The 23,483-nt window shown below is 47.0% G+C and overlaps 1 protein-coding gene across 2 annotated transcripts; it reads right to left on the bottom strand.

Annotated features, from left to right (window-relative positions):
• Nucleotides 1-690: 690 nt before the first annotated feature.
• On the bottom strand, nucleotides 691-23,356 carry Zbtb8a (zinc finger and BTB domain containing 8A). 2 transcript variants are annotated; one of them, XM_021159408.3, is made up of 5 exons: nucleotides 22,589-23,356; nucleotides 14,948-15,041; nucleotides 5,349-6,117; nucleotides 3,349-3,518; nucleotides 691-1,521 (listed from the first exon to the last, which is right to left on the bottom strand). In XM_021159408.3, the coding sequence occupies exons 3-5, from the start codon at nucleotides 6,001-6,003 to the stop codon at nucleotides 1,189-1,191; spliced, it is 1,158 nt and encodes a 385-aa protein (XP_021015067.1). In that variant the 5' UTR covers nucleotides 6,004-6,117; nucleotides 14,948-15,041; nucleotides 22,589-23,356; the 3' UTR covers nucleotides 691-1,188. The 2 variants fall into 2 exon arrangements, with proteins under 2 accessions (XP_021015067.1, XP_021015065.1); XM_021159406.3 differs by having other exon boundaries at nucleotides 5,349-6,154; nucleotides 22,589-23,353.
• Between the last annotated feature and the right edge of the window lie 127 nt (nucleotides 23,357-23,483).

Below are 23,483 nucleotides of genomic sequence, written 5' to 3'. Positions count from 1 at the left end.
GCTAGGTTCCCACTGGCAGTTGCTACCACGCCAGCCCCGTGCTTCAAATCCCCCCCAGTCTTTGTGGAGTACCTTGGGCAAACCCGGCACTTTACCACTGTACCTTTCTTGAACCCAGACGAGCCACTTGTGTTGTGTTCAAGGAAAACACAACACAAACTCAGTTCAGAAACAACGGTAACTCAATCTCTGGGTGCAACAACTAAAACCTAATCTTGCGAGCCTTAATAAATCTGATTCCTCTGGTGAATCCTTGCTGATCCGCCATGAAACAGGAAAACTCTAGCAGATACATCTTAACCCTCTGCTGTCCCATTCCAAAAGGGACCTAACTCGCCCCGCTACCTCTCTTTCTCCCTCCAACCCGGCAGCCCCGCCTACTCGCCCAGTGATTGACGCCCCTATTCACTAGGTGATTGGTTCACAAGAACAGCACCAGGCCCATCCACAACATAGGGAGGTTCTTTCTGAACACTTTAAATGGTTGTAGACAGGCTTATTGACAGGTGAAGGTAAAACAGCAAGACTGATGCCCTGAATTCCATCCCACACGATAGACGGAGAGAATCAACTTCTACAAATTAATTTTCATCTGATGTCTACAAGTGTCCTAGCACGTGCACACACCCCACGCCCAAACAAAAACGAGTAAATAAAAGTGTCACAAAAAAGATTGTCTTAAAGTTTTGTGGTAGATTTATTTAAAATACTTTAGTCAAAAAAGTTTGCTAAATAGATTTTTTCCAATATTTAAAGAAAATGGTTCCGTGAGGTGGTGGCACACGCCTTTAATCCCAGCACTTGGGAGGCAGAGGCGGGTGGATTTCTGAGTTCGAGGCCAGCCTGGTCTATAGAGTGAGTTCCAGGACAGCCAAGGCTATACAGAGAAACCCTGTCTTGAAAAAAAACAAAAACAAAACAAACAAAAAAGAAAGAAAGAAAATGGTATCTGTAATAACAGAAAGGGTAACTGATCATCCGTCATGCCAACAGCAAGCAAGGTCTTCCCAGTGCAGCAACAATGATCAGAATGGATACGGTGGCCTTTTCAGAAAGCATGCAAGTTACATCAGGTTGCTTCTAAGTCAGTAGGAGAAACCCATTCACCGGGTTCTGCCCATGGAGAGACAGACACAGCATGCCTGTGTAAATTGCAGGCATGCCAGCTCTGACAGGTCACACTTCAGGCTACCTAATGTTGGGTTTTATTTCTTTCTCTTCCTCTTCCTCGCTGTCGTCAACCTGCTGTATGACCAGATCGGCAGACCCATCCTCTACGATCTCCACATAGGATCTATTCTCTTCCTCGCTCAGGTGCCACCGGCAGTCCTTGTCTCCATCGGCCGGGGCTGTGCGGTGTTGCTCAGCCTCCAGGTCAGCAGGGAGACTTTCCATGCCCACATCAGCAAGACACTCGTTACATAGTCTGTAGCGCCTGGTTCCTTCCTGCACCACTTGCCCCGTGAGGTCAGTCACATGGCGTTTGCATTTCCTGCAGATGAGTTTGCATGCCTGGTGAATCTGTTGGGATTTAAAGAGTGATAAAAATAAATGTGCAAAACTGGGTCACTTTGCTATTTTAGGGACCAGTTCATACACTGAAGACGCTCAAAGCGTTAAACTCAAGTGAACATCTAATTATTCCAAGAGCCGGTGACACGTCAGATACCAGCGTTCTCTAAATAATGGCTGCAATGTTTTTTTTTGTTTTGTTTTACGACTATTATACACTTAATATTGCCACACATCCATTAACCCATTCCTTCCCAGAGTCAAAGTTGCAAACATGTTCTGCTTTAAAGATTTTAAAGACGGGCTGGTGAAATGGCTCAGTGGTTAAGAGCACTGACTGCTCTTCCGAAGGTCCTGAGTTCAAATCCCAGCAACCACATGGTGGCTCACAACCATCCGTAATGAGATCTGACGCCCTCTTCTGGTGAGTCTGAAATCAGCTACAGTGTACTTACAGATAATAAATAAATACTGAATTATTTTACCATCACCATCATCCTCGTCATCAGTGTGTACAAAGGGTGACATATGGCCACTCTGGTGAACATATGGAGGTCAGAGAATAATGGTTTTGTTTTTTTTTTAACTTTATATTTTATGTGCATTGGTGTTCTGCCTGCATGTTTATCTATGTGTGGGTGTCAGAGCCCCTGGAACTGAAGCTACAGGCAGTTTTGAGCTGCCTTGTGGGTGCTGGGAATTGAACCCGAGTGGGTCCTTTGGAAGAGAAGCCAGTGCTCTTATCTGCTGAGCCATCTCTCTAACGCCCTTCATGTATTTTTATCTTACTAGAGGAAAAAATATAATCCTGAATATGTTTATCAATATTTTTGCAAAGATTACTGGCTATTTTTATTAACCGAAGATTCGCTAGGAAGCGGATTGGGTCTGTATCAGGGGGAACCTGATACAGACTAGAGAGGAGGTGCACTGGAGACAGGTCAGACCCAGCCCCTGACAGAGGTCTTAGCAGGTTCCAGCTATCAATAGTAGATGCTGAGTATACAGATAAACGGTGATTCTGATCTGACACTTGAAACGTTTATACAGGGCAATTATTGTCTCCTAGGAGAGAAATATATCAAGCCATATGAGATTCGGTATGAACTAATATGGAAATATGAAAAGCTGAAGCACCAAAAGAGTCTCTCCTACCTCAGGGTCTCAAATGAGGATAAAATTATAGAAATATGTAAATACAGGCTGTGATGAGGCATGACTTCAATCCTGGCGGCAGAGACAGCTGCACCTCTGTGAGCTCTAGACCAGTGAATGCATTTACATGTTATTTAGTGTGTGTCTGTGTGTACATGTGTGTCCCAGGGCACATGTGAAGGTCAGAGGACAACTTTCAAGAACTGGTGCTCTCTATCACGTTGAGTCGATGGATGGAACTCAGTTGTCAGGTGTGATGGAAGTGCCTTCACCCACTGAACCACACAGTAAACTCCCCCCCCTTTTTTTTTTTGGTTTTTCGAGACAGGGTTTCTCTGTGTAGCCCTAGCTGTCCTGGAACCCACTCTGTAGACCAGGCTGGCCTCGAATTCAGAAATTCGCCTGCCTCTGCCTCCCAAGTGCTGGGATTAAAGGCGAGCGCCACCACGCCTGGCCCTAACTCAGATTATTAAAGCAGTTAAATGCAGGGCTGGGGATGTACCTAAGTGGTAGAGACCTTGCTTAGCATGCAGTATTCAATCCCCAGTACCAGAAGGGGTAAAAAAAAAGAGGGAGGGAGAGGGAGGAGGGAGGAAAGGAGAGAGAGAGAAAATGAGAGAGAGAGAGAGAGAGAGAGAGAGAGAGAATAGGAAGCAAACTGACAAAAACTGGTATACGTACAGTTCGGAAATGGCTACTCAGATGGTCTAGCCTGCTGAACCGTTTCCCACAAGCCTGGCACGGGTAGGGCCGCTCTCCTGTGTGGCAGCGCAGGTGGCGCTTGAGGTCTGCCTTCCGCTTCACCACATGTGTGCAGAATGGGCATTTGAATCGCAGCCTGGTCAGGTCATCTGTCAGGAGACAGTTGGATTACATCACTGCAAGATGACAGTAACCATTTTATTAGCACAAGGAATGCAGAGGAGTTGCTGAGTGCAGCCATGCAAAGGTGCAGACACATCGCTTGAATTAAGCACACTCTGGCTGTCGCGCAGTCCTGGGCACAGAAGGAAAACCTGACTATGAAGACCACCACTCTCATCCTTTGTAATCTAATCCTACACATCAGAATTTACATGTGAAAAGGTAGTACCAGACTCTAAAACCACACACACAAGCCAAGAATAAAGCAAATTAATTGTTTGTTTGTTTTTAGTTTTGGTTTTTCGAGACTGGGTTTCTCTGTGTTGCCCTGGCTGTCTTGGAACTCACTCTGTAGACCAGGCTGGCCTCCCAAGTGCTGGGATTAAAGGTGTGTACTTTGCTTCAGAGAGATTTTTAAAGATTATATTTATTTTCTTGTGTGTGTGTGTGTTATATGTTGGTACACATGTATGCCACACTGAGAGTGTGGAAGTCAGGAAAACATACAGGAGCCATCTTGTTCTCTGCTTTCACCATGTGGTCCAGGGTTAGAATTCATGTGCCCAGGCTTAGGGACAAGTGCCTTTACCTGATGGGCCATCTCTTAGCCACTTACTGTTTTTCAGGACAGGGTCTCGCTCAGTAGCTCTGGCTATCTTAGAACTCAGGGTGAGCACCCTGCCTCAGCCTCCTTCATACCAGGGTTACAGATGTGGGCTACCATGCCCAGCTGTAAAAGAACTTCAATTTGTTCTACTTATATCTTTTATACCTTAATATGCTTGTTAATGCTTTTCTCTTATGTTATATGTAAGAAAACACTTTATGTAACCACCTTCTCTTACTTTTTTTTAATTCACTTTAGATTCTACTCACCACCCCTCCCCCTGGCCACCTCCTCTCACTATCCCGGTTTTTTGTTTTTTTTTTTTTTGGTTGGTTTTGGGTTTGTGGTGCTAGGGACAGAATTCAGGGCCAAATTATGCAAAAGTGTGTTGCTGCCGCAAGACACCCTCAGGCAGTTTTTCCTTTTTCTTCTTTTCATATAGATATGTGTGTGTGTGTTCTCTGAGTACTCTATTATTTTGACTGCCATTAAATGTGTTCAGTATTATATTTTAAAGATTATAAATTTATGTTCTATGAAATAAATTTGGTAAAAGTATGACTTAAAAAAAATCGGGGGCTGGTGAGATGGCTCAGCAGTTAAGAGCACTGACTGCTCTTCCAAAGGTCCTGAGTTCAAATCCCAGCAACCACATGGTGGCTCACAACCATCCATAATGAAATCTGATGCCATCTTCTGGTGTGTCTGAAGATGGCTACAGTGTACTTACATATAATAAATAAATATTAAAAAAAAAAAAAGACTTGTGATGAGTAGGGACTTAAGTGGGGGTAGAGGGGGTGCAGGACTGGATGAGACTGGACAGGGACACTACAGGACACATGACAGGACTCCCACCCCTGACTGCAGCTCACTGATGTCTTGCTCTGGCCAGCCACATAGGATCTTTAAAATTTAAAGATTCCATATGCCACATGTCTTTAAGAAAAAAGTCATATAAGAGCCTGGAACTACGACTCAGTGGGTACAAGCAACAGCTGCGGACCTGAGAGAGGCTCATAGCATCCACATCCAGGACATCCAATATACTTTACTGGCCTCTGTGAACATTGCCCATACAGGCATGCTCAAACACACGCACACGTACGCACACGCACACATAAATAAATGTAAAATCTCTTTAAAACTGCCTGGCACCTAAAATGAAGGGTATCTGGGACTTGAGAGAGACCGAGAGTCCTTGGGGTACCTGGAAAGCTCCTGGCTATGCCATCAGACCCTTGGCTGTACTGGAAGCCAGCAGGAGTAGGATCCACTTCAGCATCCACCGGTACCTGCTCTTCAGACTGGGAAACATGGTTGCCGGAGTCGGATGTCTGAGCTTCTCCTTTGCCGGACTTAAAATGAACCACTTCGGACGGTTGTGGCAGTCTCACATGCTTGGCCTTTTTACTGGGCTCCTTCCTTTGCTCATGCTTGGCCAGCGGTCGCTGAGGACTCCTCTGGGAGGCTGGGTGGTAACCATACTTGTTCCACGGCTTTCCGGGGTCTGGGCTCACGTGAGAGCGGGGAGACCCGCCTTCTTCCTGCCAGCTGCTACTATAAAAAGCAGGACGCTCTACTCCATTAGAGCCAGTGTCCTTATCCGAGAGGCTGAAGTAGCGATCTTTCTCTTTCTCGCTAATGTCCAAGGAAGACTTAATGAAAGTCTTACACACACTGATGACGTCAGTCATCTGAAGGAAGCTCGCGGCAGACATCACCTCTATAACATTCTGTCCCGTAAGAGAGAGTTTGCCGGAGTATACAAAGTCTAGGATGACTGTGAAGGTATCGGGGGAGAAGGTCTGAAACGTGGCTGTGGTCGGCTGACTCGTCTCCCTTGAGTTCTGAGAGAGCAGCATTTTAAAGTAGCCGCTGCTCGCAAACAAGACATTCCGATGCGCTTTGAAGATCTTGCCTTCCACGAGAATACTGCAGTCACAAAACACGTCTTGCCTGCGCTGCTCATTCAGTTGCTGCAGGAGGGAAGACTGGTGAGAGGAGATCTCCATTCTGCAGGGAAAGGACACACATGGGTACCAAAGGAGACCTAAGAAACAAGCCTGGATCGAGCTGGTGAAAATACAAGTGAGAAGATTGGTTTCCCAGCCAAACCTCTTTTCTTAGAAAATAGTCCCCAGGCTGGCCGGTGGTGGCACACGCCTTTAAGCCCAGCACTTGGGAGGCAGAGGCAGGCAGATTTCTGAGTTCGAGGCCAGCCTGGTCTACAAAAAAACATCAGTGCCGATGGAAAAGTGATCTGTGGAGAAGTGTGTCAGACAGTGTCACCGCGGCTGCATTTCCATACTGCAGGCAAGGCTGCTCACCGCAGTAGCTATGACCACGGTGCAGAGTGCCTAAGAGGAGAAAGGGGAGGCTCCAGGACAGCCAGGGCTACACAGAGAAACCCTGTCTCAAAGAAAAAGAAAGCAAAATGGAAACTATCTTCGAGGCACTGCCTCTGATACGAGGTAGGAGCAACCCCAAGTGGTTTAAGTGTCATTTAAACAGCAAACAACACTTGTCTCCTATTGCAAACACTCCAACCCACTGCTCAGTTCGTTGAAAAGGAGGCAGAATTGCAAGACAGGATTAAGCCTGAGTTTGGGGGTGCACACACTTCTGTAAGTCCCTGCCGTAAACCGGGCAACAGAATTTCCAGATAGAATTAATAGTGAGTTTCTAGGTTATAGTTAGTCTCTTACGTCCCTGAAGTAAATTATCTGTCTGAAATATACAGATACCTTCTGTTCTCTGCACAGGATTTCTTGGTATATTATCTTGTTTGACAGACAAGAGCTCAGGAAATAAACCCTGCACATCAGAACCCAGGGGTTCATTTGCCAATTGTTTGCAGTGGAATAGATTTATGACCTCAGTGCCGATGGAAAAGTGATCTGTGGAGAAGTGTGTCAGACAGTGTCACCGCGGCTGCATTTCCATACTGCAGGCAAGGCTGCTCACCGCAGTAGCTATGACCACGGTGCAGAGTGCCTAAGAGGAGAAAGGGGAGGCTCCAGGACTCAGACTCTTGGCCCCACTGACCAGAGAACCATTGCCCTAAGGGAGTTTTCTCACACAGCTTGAGGTGGAGACATCACGAGGTACAGATGGCTTGCAAAGTTACAAGGGAAGTGATCTTACGCCTTGACCAAATTTCTTCTGTAACAACCACTGATTAATAAAATGAAGGAGAAGGACCTGGGAACTTGGAGCGAGAGCTCTGGAATCGACTCAGACCATCAGAGAACCTTGCTCCTCTGAAGTGCCCTGGGCTCCCCACATACCTGAAAAGAGCCTCCTCTCTTCACTGACCTTGTTCTCCTCCTCCTCCCACTCCTCTCCCCTCCCCGGCCCCCACAGTTTAGAAAGCTCAGGTGGGCCTCACACTCGGGATCCTTCTGCTGCAGCCTCCCAAGTGTTAGACTCTGGGGTGGGGTGGGTGTGTCATGATCTCTACTTCTACATGCTTTCAGAAACGTAGGGGTGCAGTGATCTGAATAAGCAGGGCCCCACGGGCCATCCATTTGAACGAGTCCTTACCAGGGACTATTTGGAAAGAATTAGAAGGGTTAGGAGGTGTGCCCTTGTTGGAGGAAGGTTGTCACTGGGGCTGGGTTCCAAGGTTTCAAAAGCCCATATCAGGCCCAGTCTGTCTGTCTGTCTCTGTCTGTCTGTCTGCAAATCAGGATGTAGCTTTCAGCTTCTGCTCCAGCACCCCTTGAGTGGAGCCATGCTCCACCCACCATGGTAAGGGACTAAACCTCCGAAGCTGGAAATCACCAGCTGAATTTATCTTATGAGTGTCGCCTGAGGCAGAGTATGTCTTCACAGCAATGGGACAGTTACTAAGACAGAAGTTGGTACCAGGCAGCTGGGTCTTGCTCTGATAGCCGTGGCCATGTTACTTGTTGGTGGAACATGGACTTGGGGATTTTGGATTAGGGAAGCATTGAAGGAAGGCTTTAAGCAGGACTTAATCGGCATTTACTAGTAGGCCATGAAAGACAATGGAGCTGAGAACAATGTAAATAACGACAGCTAGCTCCAACAGTGTCAGAGGGAGAGGATGTTAGTGAGCGGCCTAGAGACCGACCATTCTTGAGAGATTTTGGCAGAGAATGTGACTAATTTTTTGCCCTTGTCCCAAAAATCTGCCTGAGGCCAAATTGAAGAGTTTTGGATTATGTCATTGGCAGAGATTTCAAAGACAGCCTAGTATTGACTTTGTCTGACCACACCCCCAAGAACTGTGTCACTCTTACGCAGGTCTATACTGAAGAGAAGCAAGCTGGACAAGGGCAAAAACGGAGACACAGTTCAAGGAGAGAAAGACACCGGGAAGTAGGATGGAGGTGAGCCCAGTGCTCAAGGAGATAAAAAGTTTAAGTAAAAGCCAGATGGGGCTGGAGAGATGGCTCAGCCGTCAAAGGCTAGGTTCACAACCAAAACTGTAAGGACAGCCCGATGCTGCATGGAATGAAGGGATTGTTGACTTTGGGGAAAGACCTCACCCAGCTAATGTTCCAATTTGTGAGAAGGAAGTAAGGAAAAGCTTTACACAGCGAAGGAAACCTTCTAAAACAGAAAGCTGGTGAATACGTCATTGGATGGGATGTGTTCCAGGCAAGCAGGAGACCTTGGCAGCCTCCGCCACAGGGTTCTGGCTTTAAAATCAAAGATACAGGAAAGGGGTTGTGGAATCTCCTTCATTGGCTAAGGAACGCCAAGGATGGGCATGTGTCAGGGGTGTCCCCGCATGGAGGCTCAGAGAGGCCATTGCATGAAGCTATGAAGGTGGAGCCTGGCTTGTCCTGGAGATGTCGACGCTGTGGCATACCTGCCAAAGAGAGTTGCGGACTGGATCTGGAACCAACCCAAGAGAGAGAAGTTTGTTGCCGTCGACAGAGCTGAAAGGACTTGGAGAGCTATACAGTGCTCTGCCATCAGACATGGAGACGCGGAATGGGGAGTCTGGGGTTCAGACTAGCTTTGGCCCAGCATTTCCTCCTTGCGCTCCCTTCTCTCCCTTCTGAAGTGGCAATGCATAGTCTGTATGGCTGTATGTCTGTACGGCTGTACGTTGGAAGCACATGTTTTGCCTTCCACTTTTATACGACCTTACAGTTAAGAGATTGCCTTGAGTCTCGGAAGACTCTGGAATTTGAAACAGTGTTGAAACAGAAAGACCACGAGGACACTTGAAGTTTGACTGAATGCATTTTGCATCATGATTATGGCTACAAGCCTGTGGGGGCAGGGAGCGGAATGTGGGGTCTTGAATCCGAATGGCCCCCATAAGCTGAGAAGGGGCAGGCTGCCCTTCATAACGGTTCCTGTGGTTCCTGACCTGAGATATTCACCGGTAGGGGGTGCCTAGCAAACTTCCTCAGACCTCCCTCACCTCGCCGGCACCACTGGACCATGCTCACAGCCACAGAAGGTTTGCCAAGGTGCTAAGGTTCTAAACCCGCAAAGGAGGAAAGAAAAAGGATGTCAGATTTCACTAAATGACCTAAGCACAAACTAGGGATGTATTTGGTAATGACCTATAAGGAATACACTGTTTAAGTAGGCTGACTTTGTTGACCCGGATGCAGTTATCAGATTCTGGATTTAAAGTGCTTGCACAAGTCCCTGGTTGGGGGGTGGGGGTCGGGGGTGAGGAGTCTAAAATGTATTTCTCTCCTTGACTGCAACTGGTACTCAGGAAGAGGTAATTTCCAACTAGGTTAAAATACCAAAATTCTGGCAGAGGGAGTTACCATTATGATCCCATCAGAGGGACGATGCTCTGAAAACCTGGGTGCTAGCCAACAGGATGTGGTGTGCACTGTATGGGGGTGGGGGGGAACTGAGCAATATATGACCCCATCTTTTTTTTCTAAAACTGTGATATTTAGGTCTTAAAACCAAGGGGCTGGGGCTATAGCTCAGTGGTAGAGTCCTTGTCTACCATGCACAAAGCACTGTGCTTGGTCTCCAACACTGAGTACAAAAAAAAAAGGAATGAAGGAAGGGATGGAAGGAGACAAGCCGGTTACAGCTGGCCTGTGCCTGTAAGTCAGGGGAGGAAGAGACGGGGATTCCTGAGGCCTGTTCTGCTTAAGCTCCAGCCAGGTTCAGAAAGACTCTGTCTCAAAAACTAAAGTGGCAGCCAAACTTAGAGGTGCATGGCTTTAATCACATCACTTGAGAGGAAGAGGCTGGCAAATCTCAGTAAGTTCAAGGTCAGCCTGGTCTACATAAAGAGTTCTAGGCCACCCAAGACTACACAGTGAGACTCTGTCTTAAAATAAAAATAATATTGTGGAAAGTGATTGACGAAAACCTCAACCTCTGGCCTCTATACTCACGTGCACACACATGTATACACACACACACACACACACACGCACGCACAAAGGAACATACACACACCCATATACATAGAAGGGAAGGAGGAGGAGGAAGAGGAGGAGGAGAAGAAGAAGAAGAAGAAAAGAAGTAATCGGGCTGAGGCTGTGTGCCCAGTGATTCCTATTAGCATGGAAGAGTTCCCTGGTTTAGTCTTCAGCACCAATAAAACAAGAGCAAAACCACAAATCAAAAATGAAAGCAACTGTGGAGTTTGCAGCCACTTCTGCTCTGTCTCTACATAGATCTTAGCTTTTGAGGTGCGAATGCCCACCCCTTAGACAGACCGACCAGTACTAGTAAATTGGACTGTGATTCAGCGGAATTTTCAGTACCCTTCTGGGGGAGGAACACTTTCATTTACATTTTTGTAAGCTGGCCTGGGAAATTTAGTGAGATATTGCCTCAAAATAGAAAGTAAAAATGCGGCTGGGGATAGAGCTTAGTGGCAGATCAATTGCCTACTAGGCATGAGGACCCAATTCTCAGGAGACTGGTGAAGTTGACTAAAACCATTCTAAAGTTTAAAGTGGCGTGTGAGTGCAGCTCAATACAGAGAGAAGGTCCCAGGCTACCAGATGCATTGTTAGAAGAGGGGTGTGTGTACATAACCCAAACCAAGCGGAGTCCCTGGGTACTAAATCATTCCTTACAGTTGTCTGCCCCAACTCCAATGATAACTTCCAAATATTTATCTCCAGCCTAAATTCCTCCCGTTCTAAACATTCTTAAAATGCTTTAGTGTTCTCTGTAACAGTCTGATTCTTCACTTTCCATATCACTCAAAAATGAAGATCCCGAGCCGGGCGTGGTGGCGCACGCCTTTAATCCCAGCACTCGGGAGGCAGAGGCAGGCAGATTTCTGAGTTTGAGGCCAGCCTGGTCTACAGAGTGAGTGCCAGGACAGCCAGGGCTACACAGAGAAACCCTGTCTCGAAAAAACAAAAAACAAAAAAAAAAAAAAAAAAAAAAAAAAAAGAAGATCCCAGGACTGGAGAACGTACCAGCACCCACATCAGGCGGGTCACAGGCACCCACAACTCCAGTCCCAGGGGTCCACTGCCCTCTTGTGACCTTTGCTAGGCTCACATGCTGCACCCCCCCCCCCAAATCTAGCTCTCTGCAGAATTGTAAAAATTTGTTTGTTTGTTTGTTTGTTTTGGTTTTTTGAGACAGGGTTTCTCTGTGTAGCCTTGGCTGTCCTGGAACTCACTTTGTAGACCAGGCTGGCCTCGAACTCAGAAATCCGCCTGCCTCTGCCTCCCAAGTGCTGGGATTAAAGGCGTGCGCCACCACGCCCGGCTGTTTTTTTTTTAAAAAAGACTCACAATGAAGATGTAGTTCCTGCTGTGGTGATAAAACATACTGACAAGGGCTGGAGAGATTGCTCAGTGGTTAGGAGCACCGACTGCTCTTCTGAAGGTCCCGAGTTCAAATCCCAGCAACCACATGGTGGCTCACAACCATCCGTAATGAGATCTGGCGCCCTCTTCTGGAGTGTCTGAAGACAGCGACAGTGTACTTACATATAATAAATAAATAAATCTTTAAAAAAAATACTGACATGCAGGAGGTGGTGGCTCATGCCTGTAGTACTGGTACTCTGGAGACAGAGTCACTCGGGTTTAGGAGTTCGAGGCCAGCCTGGTCTACAAAGTGAGCTCCAGAACAGACAGGACTATACAGAGAAACCCTGATTGGGGAGAAAAAAAATTTTTTTTACTTATTTTATGAGTACACTATAGCTGTCGTCAGACACACCAGAAGAGAGCATTAGACCCCATTATAGACAGTTGTAAGCCACCATGTGGTTGCTTGGAATTGAACTCAGGGCCTCTGGAAGAGCAGTCGGTGCTCTTAACCACTGAGCTATATAAAAGTTCTGACACGAGCTGGAGAGACAGCTCAGCAGCTAAGCGCACTGGCTGGTCTTCTCAGGGACCCAGGTTCAATTCCTAGCAAGGGCATGGCAGCTCACAGGTATCTGTATCACCGGTCTTAGGGGCTTCTATACCCTCACAGAGACAGACATGCAAGGAAAATACCAATACATGTGCAGTGAAAATTACAAATTAGAAGAATTTTGACAATAAGTTGGAGGCTTGGGAAGCAGCCAAGAGGTGAAGTAGTTGCCACACAAGTATGGGGACCTGCTGTGACTCAGAGCTTCCATAAACTCTGTGGTGGTAGCATGCACCTGTGCTCGATCAGGCAGTTCAGGGACAGGATACGTCTAAGTGTCCTTGGTCCTGTCCTGAGCAGAAGGCACTGGCATGGACTTCTTTCTCCCTTATGATCCACCCCCTCGGGCTTCTGGAAACATGACGAAGGGACTCATCAATGCTGTCCCTACTTGGGATTTGAATACACTATTAAAATATGGAGCTATCAGAGTTTTGAGACTAAGGGAAAACTATTTGCTTCTAGTCAAAGGAATGGGGTCTGAGTGGCCTTGGCGGAAATACCTGACGATTGGAACGTTATATACTTTTTTTTTTTTTTTTTTTTTTTGTTTTTTCGAGACAGGGTTTCTCTGTGTAGCCCTGGCTGTCCTGGCACTCACTTTGTAGACCAGGCTGGCCTAGAACTCAGAAATCCGCCTGCCTCTGCCTCCCAAGTGCTGGGATTAAAGGCGTGCGCCACCACGCCCAGCTATGTTATATACTCTTGACCCTTGCCCCGAGTTCATGCAGCTGGACCATTCAGTCCCCGAGTAGGTGATCTTTTCCTCGTTCCCTCAGGAAAGCAGATGAAGAAGACATGTGAAGGCATACTAAGCAGATGGGAGGAATGATCAGCCCGTAATGAGATCATGGGCTTAGCCCTCCCAGAAGCCACTCTTGATATAGATTACAGAGCTTCCACCACTCAGCACAGCTCAGCCTCCCTGTTTAGCTATCTATCTATCTATCTATCTATCTATCTATCTATCTTCTATCTATTTATCTATCTATCTATCTATCTACCGTTTAGCTCTCTATCTATCTATCTATCTATCTATCTATCTATCTATCTATCCATCTGATAGCTCTGATATCTTCTATGTGTCATCTATCTCCTATCTATCATTTACTATCTTCGTTCTTTCTATTTCTCACTAGCTACCTACCTTCCTATCTTTTCCGTTTGAATACTTGCCCCCAAGCTAAGCATCTTTCCTGTCACTCTAGGATTCTCATTCTTTCTGAAACACCCCCTTCCCTTCCACCATACAGCTGAACATGCCAGCTTTCTTAGACTCTAACACAGAAGACATTCATCCTTCTTTCCTTCTTCCTTCCTTCCTTCGACTCTAACTAACACAAAAGGCATTCATCCCTCCTTCCTTCCTTCCTTCCTTCCTTCCTTCCTTCCTTCCTTCCTTCCTTCCTTCCCTCCCTCCCCACTTCTCCCCTCCTGGCAGCTGCCAAGGTTTACAGCTTGCTTACTCCATTGTTTTCCTTCCCAGTTCTAACAAAACAAAATGGTCCTCAAATTTCCTTCGGAATCTATTTTTAAATAACTGCATTAAGGAGACTAAGGATCCATAAGGGAATCTCAGTCTCCCCAGCAACAACCCCAGTGCTGCTCTAGTGGAATGGGAGGCAGAGTCAGAAGACACCGCAGAAACATGGGGCCCACAAGCCTGATACACAGAAGCAGCAAACAAGAGACCCTGTCTCAAGCAAGGTGGAAGATGAGGACCAACACCCAAAAAAGCTGTCTTCTGACCTCCTCATGCGTGCCCACATTCATACACATGCCAGCGTGCACAAAGGTACACAAAAAGAAAAAAAGGAAAAGAAAGTGAGCAGAGAGGACTGACCAAGACCATCGGAGTGATGAACATTTCATACAGGGAGTGGGGAACACAATAAATCATGTAAAATACACAGTTGCAAAATTCTGCTTTGTTTTGAGATGTATCTCTGTGTAAATGAGGCTGTCCTGGAACTCACTCTGTAGACAGGATGGCCTCAAACACAAAGAGATCCACCTGAGTGCTGGGATTAAAGGAGTGCACCCCCCCACCAGCTTTTTATATATATTTTAAAATGAGGTATAACATCAATGAGATATCAGGGGCTGGAGAGATGACTCAGCGGTTAAGAACACGGGCTACTTTGCCAGACGTTCCCAGGTGAATTCCCAGCACCCATATAGTGGCTTACAACCACCTGTAACTCTAGCTCTAAAGGATCTAACATCCTTTTCTGACCTTTGCATGCATACGGTTACACAGACATGCAGGCAAATAGCTATACACATCATATACTAGAAATGCGATGTTATTCATGTACAAAATTAATATTTATGTAAATAAAATAAAAGGATTAGAACTTTCCACGCGTGGCTGGAGTGGAGCACTGGAGCAGAACACCTGAGGATCTGAGTTCAGGCTCCAGCACCAAGGGAACACCTCCCTCATACCTGGCACTGCACGATGCTGCTCTGGAAACCGTAGGACTGCTGAAGGGCAAAGAGGAAGGACTCTAAGTCAACAAGTTCATGAACAGCGGAGTGTCTGTGGGGAGAAAACAGATAACACAGGGTGAACTTCTGTAATAAGAGACGTACCTGCTGGGATACCTAATTCTTTATTTATATAGAAGGCAGCAATGTTCAGCATGTAAAAATAATTTGGCATAGATTATTAGTTTTTTTCAAAATGGCTTTGATGCATTAGATCGCGTTCTAAATAAATTAACACTTTCAGGGCAGAGTGGAACAGGCCTGGGACCCCAGCACTTGGGAAGTGGTAACAGGAGGGTCAAGGGTTCAAGGCCGGCTGAGTCTGTCTTGGACCCTGTCTCAACATAACAGAAGCTTAGGAAACACTGGCAACTAAAGCAGCAGGATGGAAATTGTGAATGAACTCAGAAGGCGGAGGAATAAACGATTTCATTGTTTGTTGAGACATTAGGAAAGCCCGGTGGGTTTCCGACTTTGGATCTTCCTGCCTCAGCCTCCCCAGTGTTAGGACAGGCATGCGCTACCGTGCCCAGGAAAAGCAGGTGTTTGAGGGAGGAAAAATTCTTTTTTTTTTTTTTTTTTTAAAGATTTATTTATTTATTTATTATATGTAAGTACACTGTAGCTGTCCTCAGACACTCCAGAAGAGGGAGTCAGATCTCGTTACGGATGGTTGTGAGCCACCATATGGTTGCTGGGATTTGAACTCCTGACCTTCAGAAGAGCAGTTGGGTGCTCTTACCCACTGAGCCATCTCACCAGCCCGGAGGAAAAATTCTTGCCAGAATGAAAGATCATTCCTTTGTTACCCAGTCCTAGGGAGCTAGGACGGTGTGGGTGGAGCAGTTACTCTGACAGTGTTCTGGGATCACCAGAACTACACAGGGTACAATCATGGCCTATCCTGTGGCCAGCGAAAGTGAGTTCAGAGTTACCAGAGAGAATGGCTTTCTAAGCTGAGTCTGCACATTACACGGCTTTTATGAGCAGATGAAATGTCATGTTTTGGGACAGCCACCAAGTTCCACCCTCGCAAGCACTCAGACACCTTTAGAACTTCCTTTTGGAAAACGAAAAAAGTACATTTTCCACACTCCTTTGCAGTAAAGTTGCCGCCTGTGAGAGATCTCAACAAGGTATTCTTTTATGACAGTTGGGAGGTAGAAATGTGGCAGGAACCATGGTTCGCATGGCTGGGCTGGTAATGCTGGCAGACATGTTTATGGGAACTTGATAGCTGTCAAATATATATTCAGATCTCACAAATTCATTAATGAAGACAATTATTTATTTATTTATTTTTTTTGTTTTTGTTTTTGTTTTTTTGTTTTTTTTTTCGAGACAGGGTTTCTCTTTGTAGCCCTGGCTGTCCTGGAACTCACTCTGTAGACCAGGCTGGCCTCGAACTCAGAAATCCACCTGCCTCTGCCTCCCGAGTGCTGGGATTAAAGGCGTGCACCACCACCACCCGGCCAACAATGATAATTCTTAAACAGATTGGCAAAGTCACTGTTTGGTGACTTTAAGGGCAGCAGCTTCTGGATCCCCAAACTGCAGCTAGGAATGTCATTTGCAGCCCCCCGAGTCCCTCCCTGGACTCCCTTGGGTTGTCTTGTTCTGGGAAACATTGCAAAAGCCCAAAACCACAAGCCCCTCCCCTTACACAAGCCTTTTTGGTGACTTTGTAAGGACCAAACATTTTAGGAGATCTTTCTTTGCTTAATTTTAAGCACTTTTTATATATTTATTTGAACTGTTTTGCATTTCTGCAACGAGATTCAGACAACGGAGCGACACCTTGTTGTTCTCACGGCTAGAGCAGAGGGGTGGGCAGTCTGTGAGTTCCCTGCCTCAGTTTCTTCATTGAAAGATGACAATGGCAACAGCAACCTGATGCTCTAGAGCTAAGCGATGACACTCGTGAGAAATAATCCAAGGAAAATGTTCACAACAGGGCCAGTGCTTTTAACCGCTGAGCCATCTACCCAGTTCCTCTTCAGTGTTTTAACATTTCATTCTAAGACTTTCCTATCTTAGACCCTGTAGACCATCTGTGCTACTAAGATTATCGAAGATCAGGTAACATAGAAAGAACAGATATTACTGGGCCGTGGTGTTGCATACCTTTAATCCCAGCAGAGGCAGGCAGATCTCTCTGTTTTGGAAGCCAGCCTGGTCAAGAGATTAAGTTCCAGGCCAACCAGGGCTACATACACAGGGAATCCCTGTCTAGAAGAACACAACAGAACAGATATTTACTTCTTACACTTGTAGATGCTGGGAAGTACAAGATTGTGGTGCCCTGACTGTGTGGCTGCCCCTCTTCATTTTTTTCACTTCTTTTTTTTTTGGTTTTTCGAGACAGGGTTTCTCTGTGTAGCCCTGGCTGTCCTGGAACTCACTCTGTAGACCAGGCTAGCCTCCATCCCCACTGCTTCTTTCTTTGTTTCATTTACTTATTGAGGTCAAAAGACAACTTGTAGAGATAGATACTCTGCTCGCATCATGTGGGCTCTAGGGATTGAACTCTTAGGCTTGTTGGCATGGCCATTTGACCCACTGAGTCATCTCCCTGTCTTCCTATGGAGTTGCCTGAGGCAGGAACAGTTTTGAAGAAACAACCTAACTCTCTCCTTCCCTCGCCTTCTCCCTCTGCCCCCTCCCCCCTCTAATCTTCCCTGTATGGGCTCTGGGTATGGCAATGCATCCTGTGTTTACAGTGCCCTAGGAAGCCTGAAAAGGCAGCTGAATGATTTTGAACAGGGTAATGTTACCACGCTAGCCCAGGCTAGCTTCCAATTGGGATCCAACATACCCAGCTATAATGATTTTTTTTTTTAAAGTAGAAATTAGGCTAGGTGTGGTGGTACATGCCTTTAATCCCAGCACTCAGGAGGCAGAGGCAAGCGGATCTCTGAGTTTGAGGCCAGCCTGGTCTACAAAGTGAGTTCCAGGACAGCCAGGACTACACAGAGAAACCCTGTCTTGAAAAACAACAACAACAAAAAAATTAACTAACCGACAAACCCGAAGGAAAGAAAGAAAGAAAGAAAGAAAGAAAGAAAGAAAGAAAGAAAGAAAGAAAGAAAGGAAGAAAAAAAGAAAGAAAGAAAGAAAGAAAGAAAGAAGAAAAGTCTCCAAAATTATACACAAAGTGGCCACATCAAGCTTGAATGGAGTCAGCCCAGAACCAATTTACAATTTGTCTCACTCCTCTGCCCCCCACAGTGTGTGCAAATGTCCCACACAATGCCTCAGCTTACACTCCCAAAATAAAACTGAACAGCGCCAGAGGAAAGAGCAGGAAAACCCAAAGGTGGGCCAGGAATGCTGCAGACCAAAGTGCCATCTAGCCAGCACAAGGTCAGGGTTGCTCCCAGCATCCCACAAAAGGTGGAGTATACACCTAGGACCCCAGGACTGAAGAAATGAAGGCAGAAGATTTGGACTTCAAGGCCTTCCTTGACTACATAGCAAGTCTGAGATAGAGCTGGGCTACATAAAAATTGTCTCAATAAAACAGTCAAGATTTTCAACAGACTGGTCTTGGTGAACTACACAACAACAGGAAGTGAAGGGTTCTAGGAAGCCCCAGCAGGGCAAACATGGTGCTAGCAGGGAGGCCTCATCCTTCTTCCTCCCCTCTCCCTTGTAAACCATAGATTACATGCCTAAAGCTAGCCACAAGATCCATTCTCTTCCTTGGATATTTTATGCCAGACTCATTCCTAAGGCTGAGAACCAAGGTCCAACAACCGAAAGTCCCCTTTTGGTCACCCTAATTAACACACCCAATCAAAACATACCAATGCTGGCCGGTTCTAACAGCATCCTAGTCCATTTTAACACAGACCTGCTCCTTTTTCCTCTTAAAATTCACCCCTGTAAGGCTGGAGAAATGGCCCAGTGGTTAAGAGCACCGTCTGTTCTTCCAGAGTTAAATTCCCAACAACCACATGGTGGCTCACAACCATTTGTAATGAGATCTGATGCCCTCTTCTGGTGTGTCTGAAGACAGCTACAGTGTACTTAGATATAATAATAAATAAAATAAAATAAAAATCGCACCTGTAAGGTCATTCACTGAGGTTTTTGGCCGGAGTCAGAAAGCATCTACTTGACTTCTTAGCGCCTTAACTGTGAAAACAGGTGTTTGGGTGTAGTTTGTACCTAACCCTAGGTCCGGAAGGGAGCACCCCGCTGTGCGCGGCTCTCTTCAGGAAGTACAGGGTAAACTGTGTGTGTACCTTCCAGCTTGCTAGCATTCAGCATAGTTGACAAGAACAAATAGTATCGTACATCAGAGAAGGCTTACTTCCTGCAGAGGCATCCACAGGTATGGATACTGCCTTCCAGAACTTCTCTTTTCTGGAGACTGACTTTACAGGTTGTACTGGCAAGTCAGACTAACTCCCAAGAGTCATGCAATAAGCCAAGCAGAAACACTTCCTCAATCTTGTATGAGTTAACTACCTACAGTAGTCCCTAAGAAGAGTACAGAATTCAATTCCCGGTCAGGTCAATGATCTTTTAAAGAGTGTTGGAAAAAGACAATCACTATTTTAGGAACCATTAACTTTGAAGGTCTTCGGACTAGAAAGGAAAGAAGTCATTTAGACTGACCTTTGGGTGACCCGGGAAACTTAAATGAAATTTGTGCTCCAGAAAGCCCTCTTTTCCCACTGCACACAGCCCTGACGTAGGCCTTAGTGTGTGGTCCTAGTAAAAAACCCCACCTCCTAACTTTGGGCTAACTGGAAGAGAGCAAACTGTTCTTTGAATGGCGACTGTATTCTTCGGAGGATGAACGGCCATGTAATTCTGGGAAGGTTTAGAATTAAGTCCAGAAACAACTTAAGAGCTGTGCTTTAGAAATCTGTGTCGCCTCCAAAGTTCAGGCTGAAAGTTCACTCGCAGAGGAGGAAAAGTATTATAGGAGCTTTTAGGGGGTGATTAGGCCACCATGGGGGGAGGGGCACTGCCCTCACGGACGGGATTAGCATCCTTATAAAGAGATTTGGAGGAGTAGGTCTGCTCCCCACCTCGTCCCTTCTAGCCATTTTACTAATGAAGGCACAGCACTGTATTTATCCTCATTATGTATGCCACGAAGAGGTGCCTTCCCAGAAGCAGAAAGCAGCCACACAGTCAGGGCACCACAATCTTGTACTTCCCAGCATCTACAAGTGTAAGAAGTAAATATCTGTTCTGTTGTGTTCTTCTAGACAGGGATTCCCTGTGTATGTAGCCCTGGTTGGCCTGGAACTTAATCTCTTGACCAGGCTGGCTTCCAAAACAGAGAGATCTGCCTGCCTCTGCTGGGATTAAAGGTATGCAACACCACGGCCCAGTAATATCTGTTCTTTCTATGTTACCTGATCTTCAATAATCTTAGTAGCACAGATGGTCTACAGGGTCTAAGATAGGAAAGTCTTAGAATGAAATGTTAAAACACTGAAGAGGAACTGGGTAGATGGCTCAGCGGTTAAAAGCACTGGCTGTTTCTCCAAGGATCTGGGTTCAATCCCCAGCACCCACATGGAGGTTCACAGCCATCTCTAACATCCATGTAAGGGAATTCAACACCCTCATCTGGCACCAGGCAAGCACTTGGTACACTGGCACAAAGGCAGGCAAAACACACACATATATATAAATCTAAAAAAATAAAAAAATAAAAAAAAAAAGAACTATAGTTTTGAAACTATAGTTGGAAAGGCCTCACCGAGAAGATGACATTTGAGTGATTGGTGTCCATAGCAGGAAAGAATGTGTATCTTTGAAACTACTCCAGGCAAACCAAACAGCAGGTGCAAAGGCCGTGAGGTGGACAGGAACAGATGGAGGAGGGATGGGTGGGGAGAGCAGGTCACTGTGGTGTGCCAGTAATGTCGGCTAACCCCAGGGTCTTGGGAGGCGGAGGTAGGAAGAAGTAAGACCAAGGCAACCCGGAGAAAACCCTCATCTCCTAATAAAATTAAAATTTAAAATAAGGGGCCTGGGGATGTGTCTCAACAGTAACATTTACCTAGCCCATGCAAGCCCCGGGTTCAAAATACACACACACACACCACACACACCCACATACACACACCACACACACACACACATATACACCACACACACACACCACACACACACACACAACACAAACCACATACACACCACACACACACACACACCATGGGGGCTTTGGATTTTTTTAGTAGGATGTGAAGGAGCCATTTAAGGTTTGGAGAGGGCTGGGTATATGGTTTAGTGGTAGAGTGCCTATGTGACATGCATGGGTTCAATTCAAGTACAGGAAAATATCAGGTGTGGTGATCCATGCCTGTAATCCCAGCATTTGGTAGGGGGCTGCAAGAGAATCAGAGGTCCAAGATTTAGGGCTAGTCTGGGCTACATGAAACAGTGCCTCCAAAAAAAAAAAAAAGATATATAAAATAGCTTTTTAAAAGAGGAGTTTTAAAACTTATATTAACTTCTCTGAATATTAAAAAATATATAATTATGCCAAAAATTTGCCTAGTGCATCCCAGCCCTCCCGAGGTGGAGGTAAAATCAAAATTTCAAGTCTAGCCTGAGTCCGTTTTAAAATAAAGAATAAATAGGTAAATAAAAGTGCGATTTAAGTGATAAAATCAGCGAAGGTTTGGGTACTTTGGGGACTGTTCCGGGACGCTGCAAGAACAGGGCGCCTTGGGGGGCTGCCACATCTCAGCTCCCTGCCTAGGGATGAGACTCCCTAACCATTAGCGTTCCCCCCCCCCTTTCCCCTTTGCTAGGTAGAATAAACAGCCGGAACCCGTAGCCGTCTCAAAAGAAATTAAGTGCAATATTTCGTCAAAGTGAAACCACTCCATTTACTAAAGTTCTGCAAATAGAAAGACTTCTAGGTGTTGGCGGCGTGTGTGGTTGGGTGCCCGCTAGGTGTGAATCCTATTCCAAACACGTCTCGCAAAGACGTGGATTACGAATAACCGCACGGTCAAGGGCGAGTAAGCGCGCCAGAGCGCGAAGGGACTAAAGCAGACAGTGTCCCCAGGTGGGAGATGCCAGGGACATTCTGCCGCGGGGCCACCTGGGGCTCCATATTTCTGCCCTCGGTTCTAAGCCCGGAACTGTCGCGTCGTGATGGAAAGGCAGAGAGTGGAGGGCGGAGTGAGACCGCCGGGCTGCAGCGCCCCGCGCCCCGCGCCCGACGGCTGCAGACACGCCCGGCCCGGTGGCGCCGCCTCGCCGCCGCGGCCGCCAGGAGGCTCGGGCGCCTTCCCGCCTTTCCCCGGGCCGGGCCAAGGCTGGCGGCGGGGCGGGCGCGGGCGGCGACGGTGCAGCCATTGTCCCGCAGCCGCGCCCGGGGACGCCGCCGCCGCCGCCCGCGTCTCCTTTGTGGCCGTCGCCGACCCTCGGAGCCGCCGCTCTGCGCCCCCGGCTGCAAATGGCGCCGAGTACCCCCTGGGTCGCCCGGCGCACCGGCCGGGGTTGCAGCCCCGGGGCGCACCCAGGCGGCCCCGCCGCCCTCCGCCAGGCTCTCGGCCCAGCCCGCAGCCCCGACGCCCGGGCCGCCCTCCTCCCGCCCGCGCCCGTGCAGCCACTTACCGCGGGGCTCTAGCCGCTCGCTCGCTCGCTCGCGCGCGCTGCGGAGCGATTCCCGGTTCCCGGTAGGGGAAGCAGCCCCTTTCCGAAGCCGAGGCTTTGCGCCCTAAAACAAGTAGCCCCAACGTGGGAGAAACAAAAGGTATTTGCTGACGTGGGCGTTGGACAGAAACGCCCGAGGGCTGAGGACACAATTAAAGGGGCAACGCACAGATTTCAGGCACCAACCAGCAGCTTCGCCCACTCCCCCTGTCCGTGCCCACGCCCGACTGCACCCTCCGCAGGCACTAGGGCGCCCAGGTTCTCCAGCCGTTGATTGCGGATCATTCTTTTAGTTGGGAGCTTAAAATTTAAAATTCTACTTTATGTTGGGAAAGGCGCCTCCGGAGGGCAGAAGGGCTGGATTTCTAATTTGTGGGGATGTTGGTTCAAGGAGAGAGGGAGGGACTTAGGCGTGCCCACAATTACTGTATAAGTACATGTGACATTATTGTACTTAAGTTTAGCGACGTAAAATGGGAGAGTTCCACAAGATCGCCCTTTGATGAAGCACTTAATTTCAGTCATAGCCTTTTAGAAACCTCTGTGGGTCCCCATCAAGCCCTTTGAAGAGGCAAACCGGGAGGCTCTGAGATAAGAGATGGTGATTCTTTATATAAAACTAGTAAAAGCCGGGCGTGGTTGCACACGCCTTTATTCCCAGCACTTGGGAGGCAGAGGCAGGCGAATTTCTGAGTTCGAGGCCAGCCTGGTCTACAGAGTGAGTTCCAGGACAGCCAGGGCTATACAGAGAAACCCTGTCTCAGAAAAAAAAAACAACAAAAAACAAAACAAAACAAAAAAAAAAACCTAGTAAAAAACAGTGTTTCGTGTTTTCAAATATAAAAATTGGTCGTAA

The sequence above is a fragment of the Mus caroli genome, unplaced genomic scaffold, assembly GCF_978045245.1.
Source record: "Mus caroli unplaced genomic scaffold, Mus_caroli_1 scaffold_6, whole genome shotgun sequence".
In the NCBI taxonomy this organism is placed as follows: Eukaryota; Metazoa; Chordata; class Mammalia; order Rodentia; family Muridae; genus Mus; species Mus caroli.
This window is presented reverse-complemented; position numbering and strand designations above follow the sequence as displayed.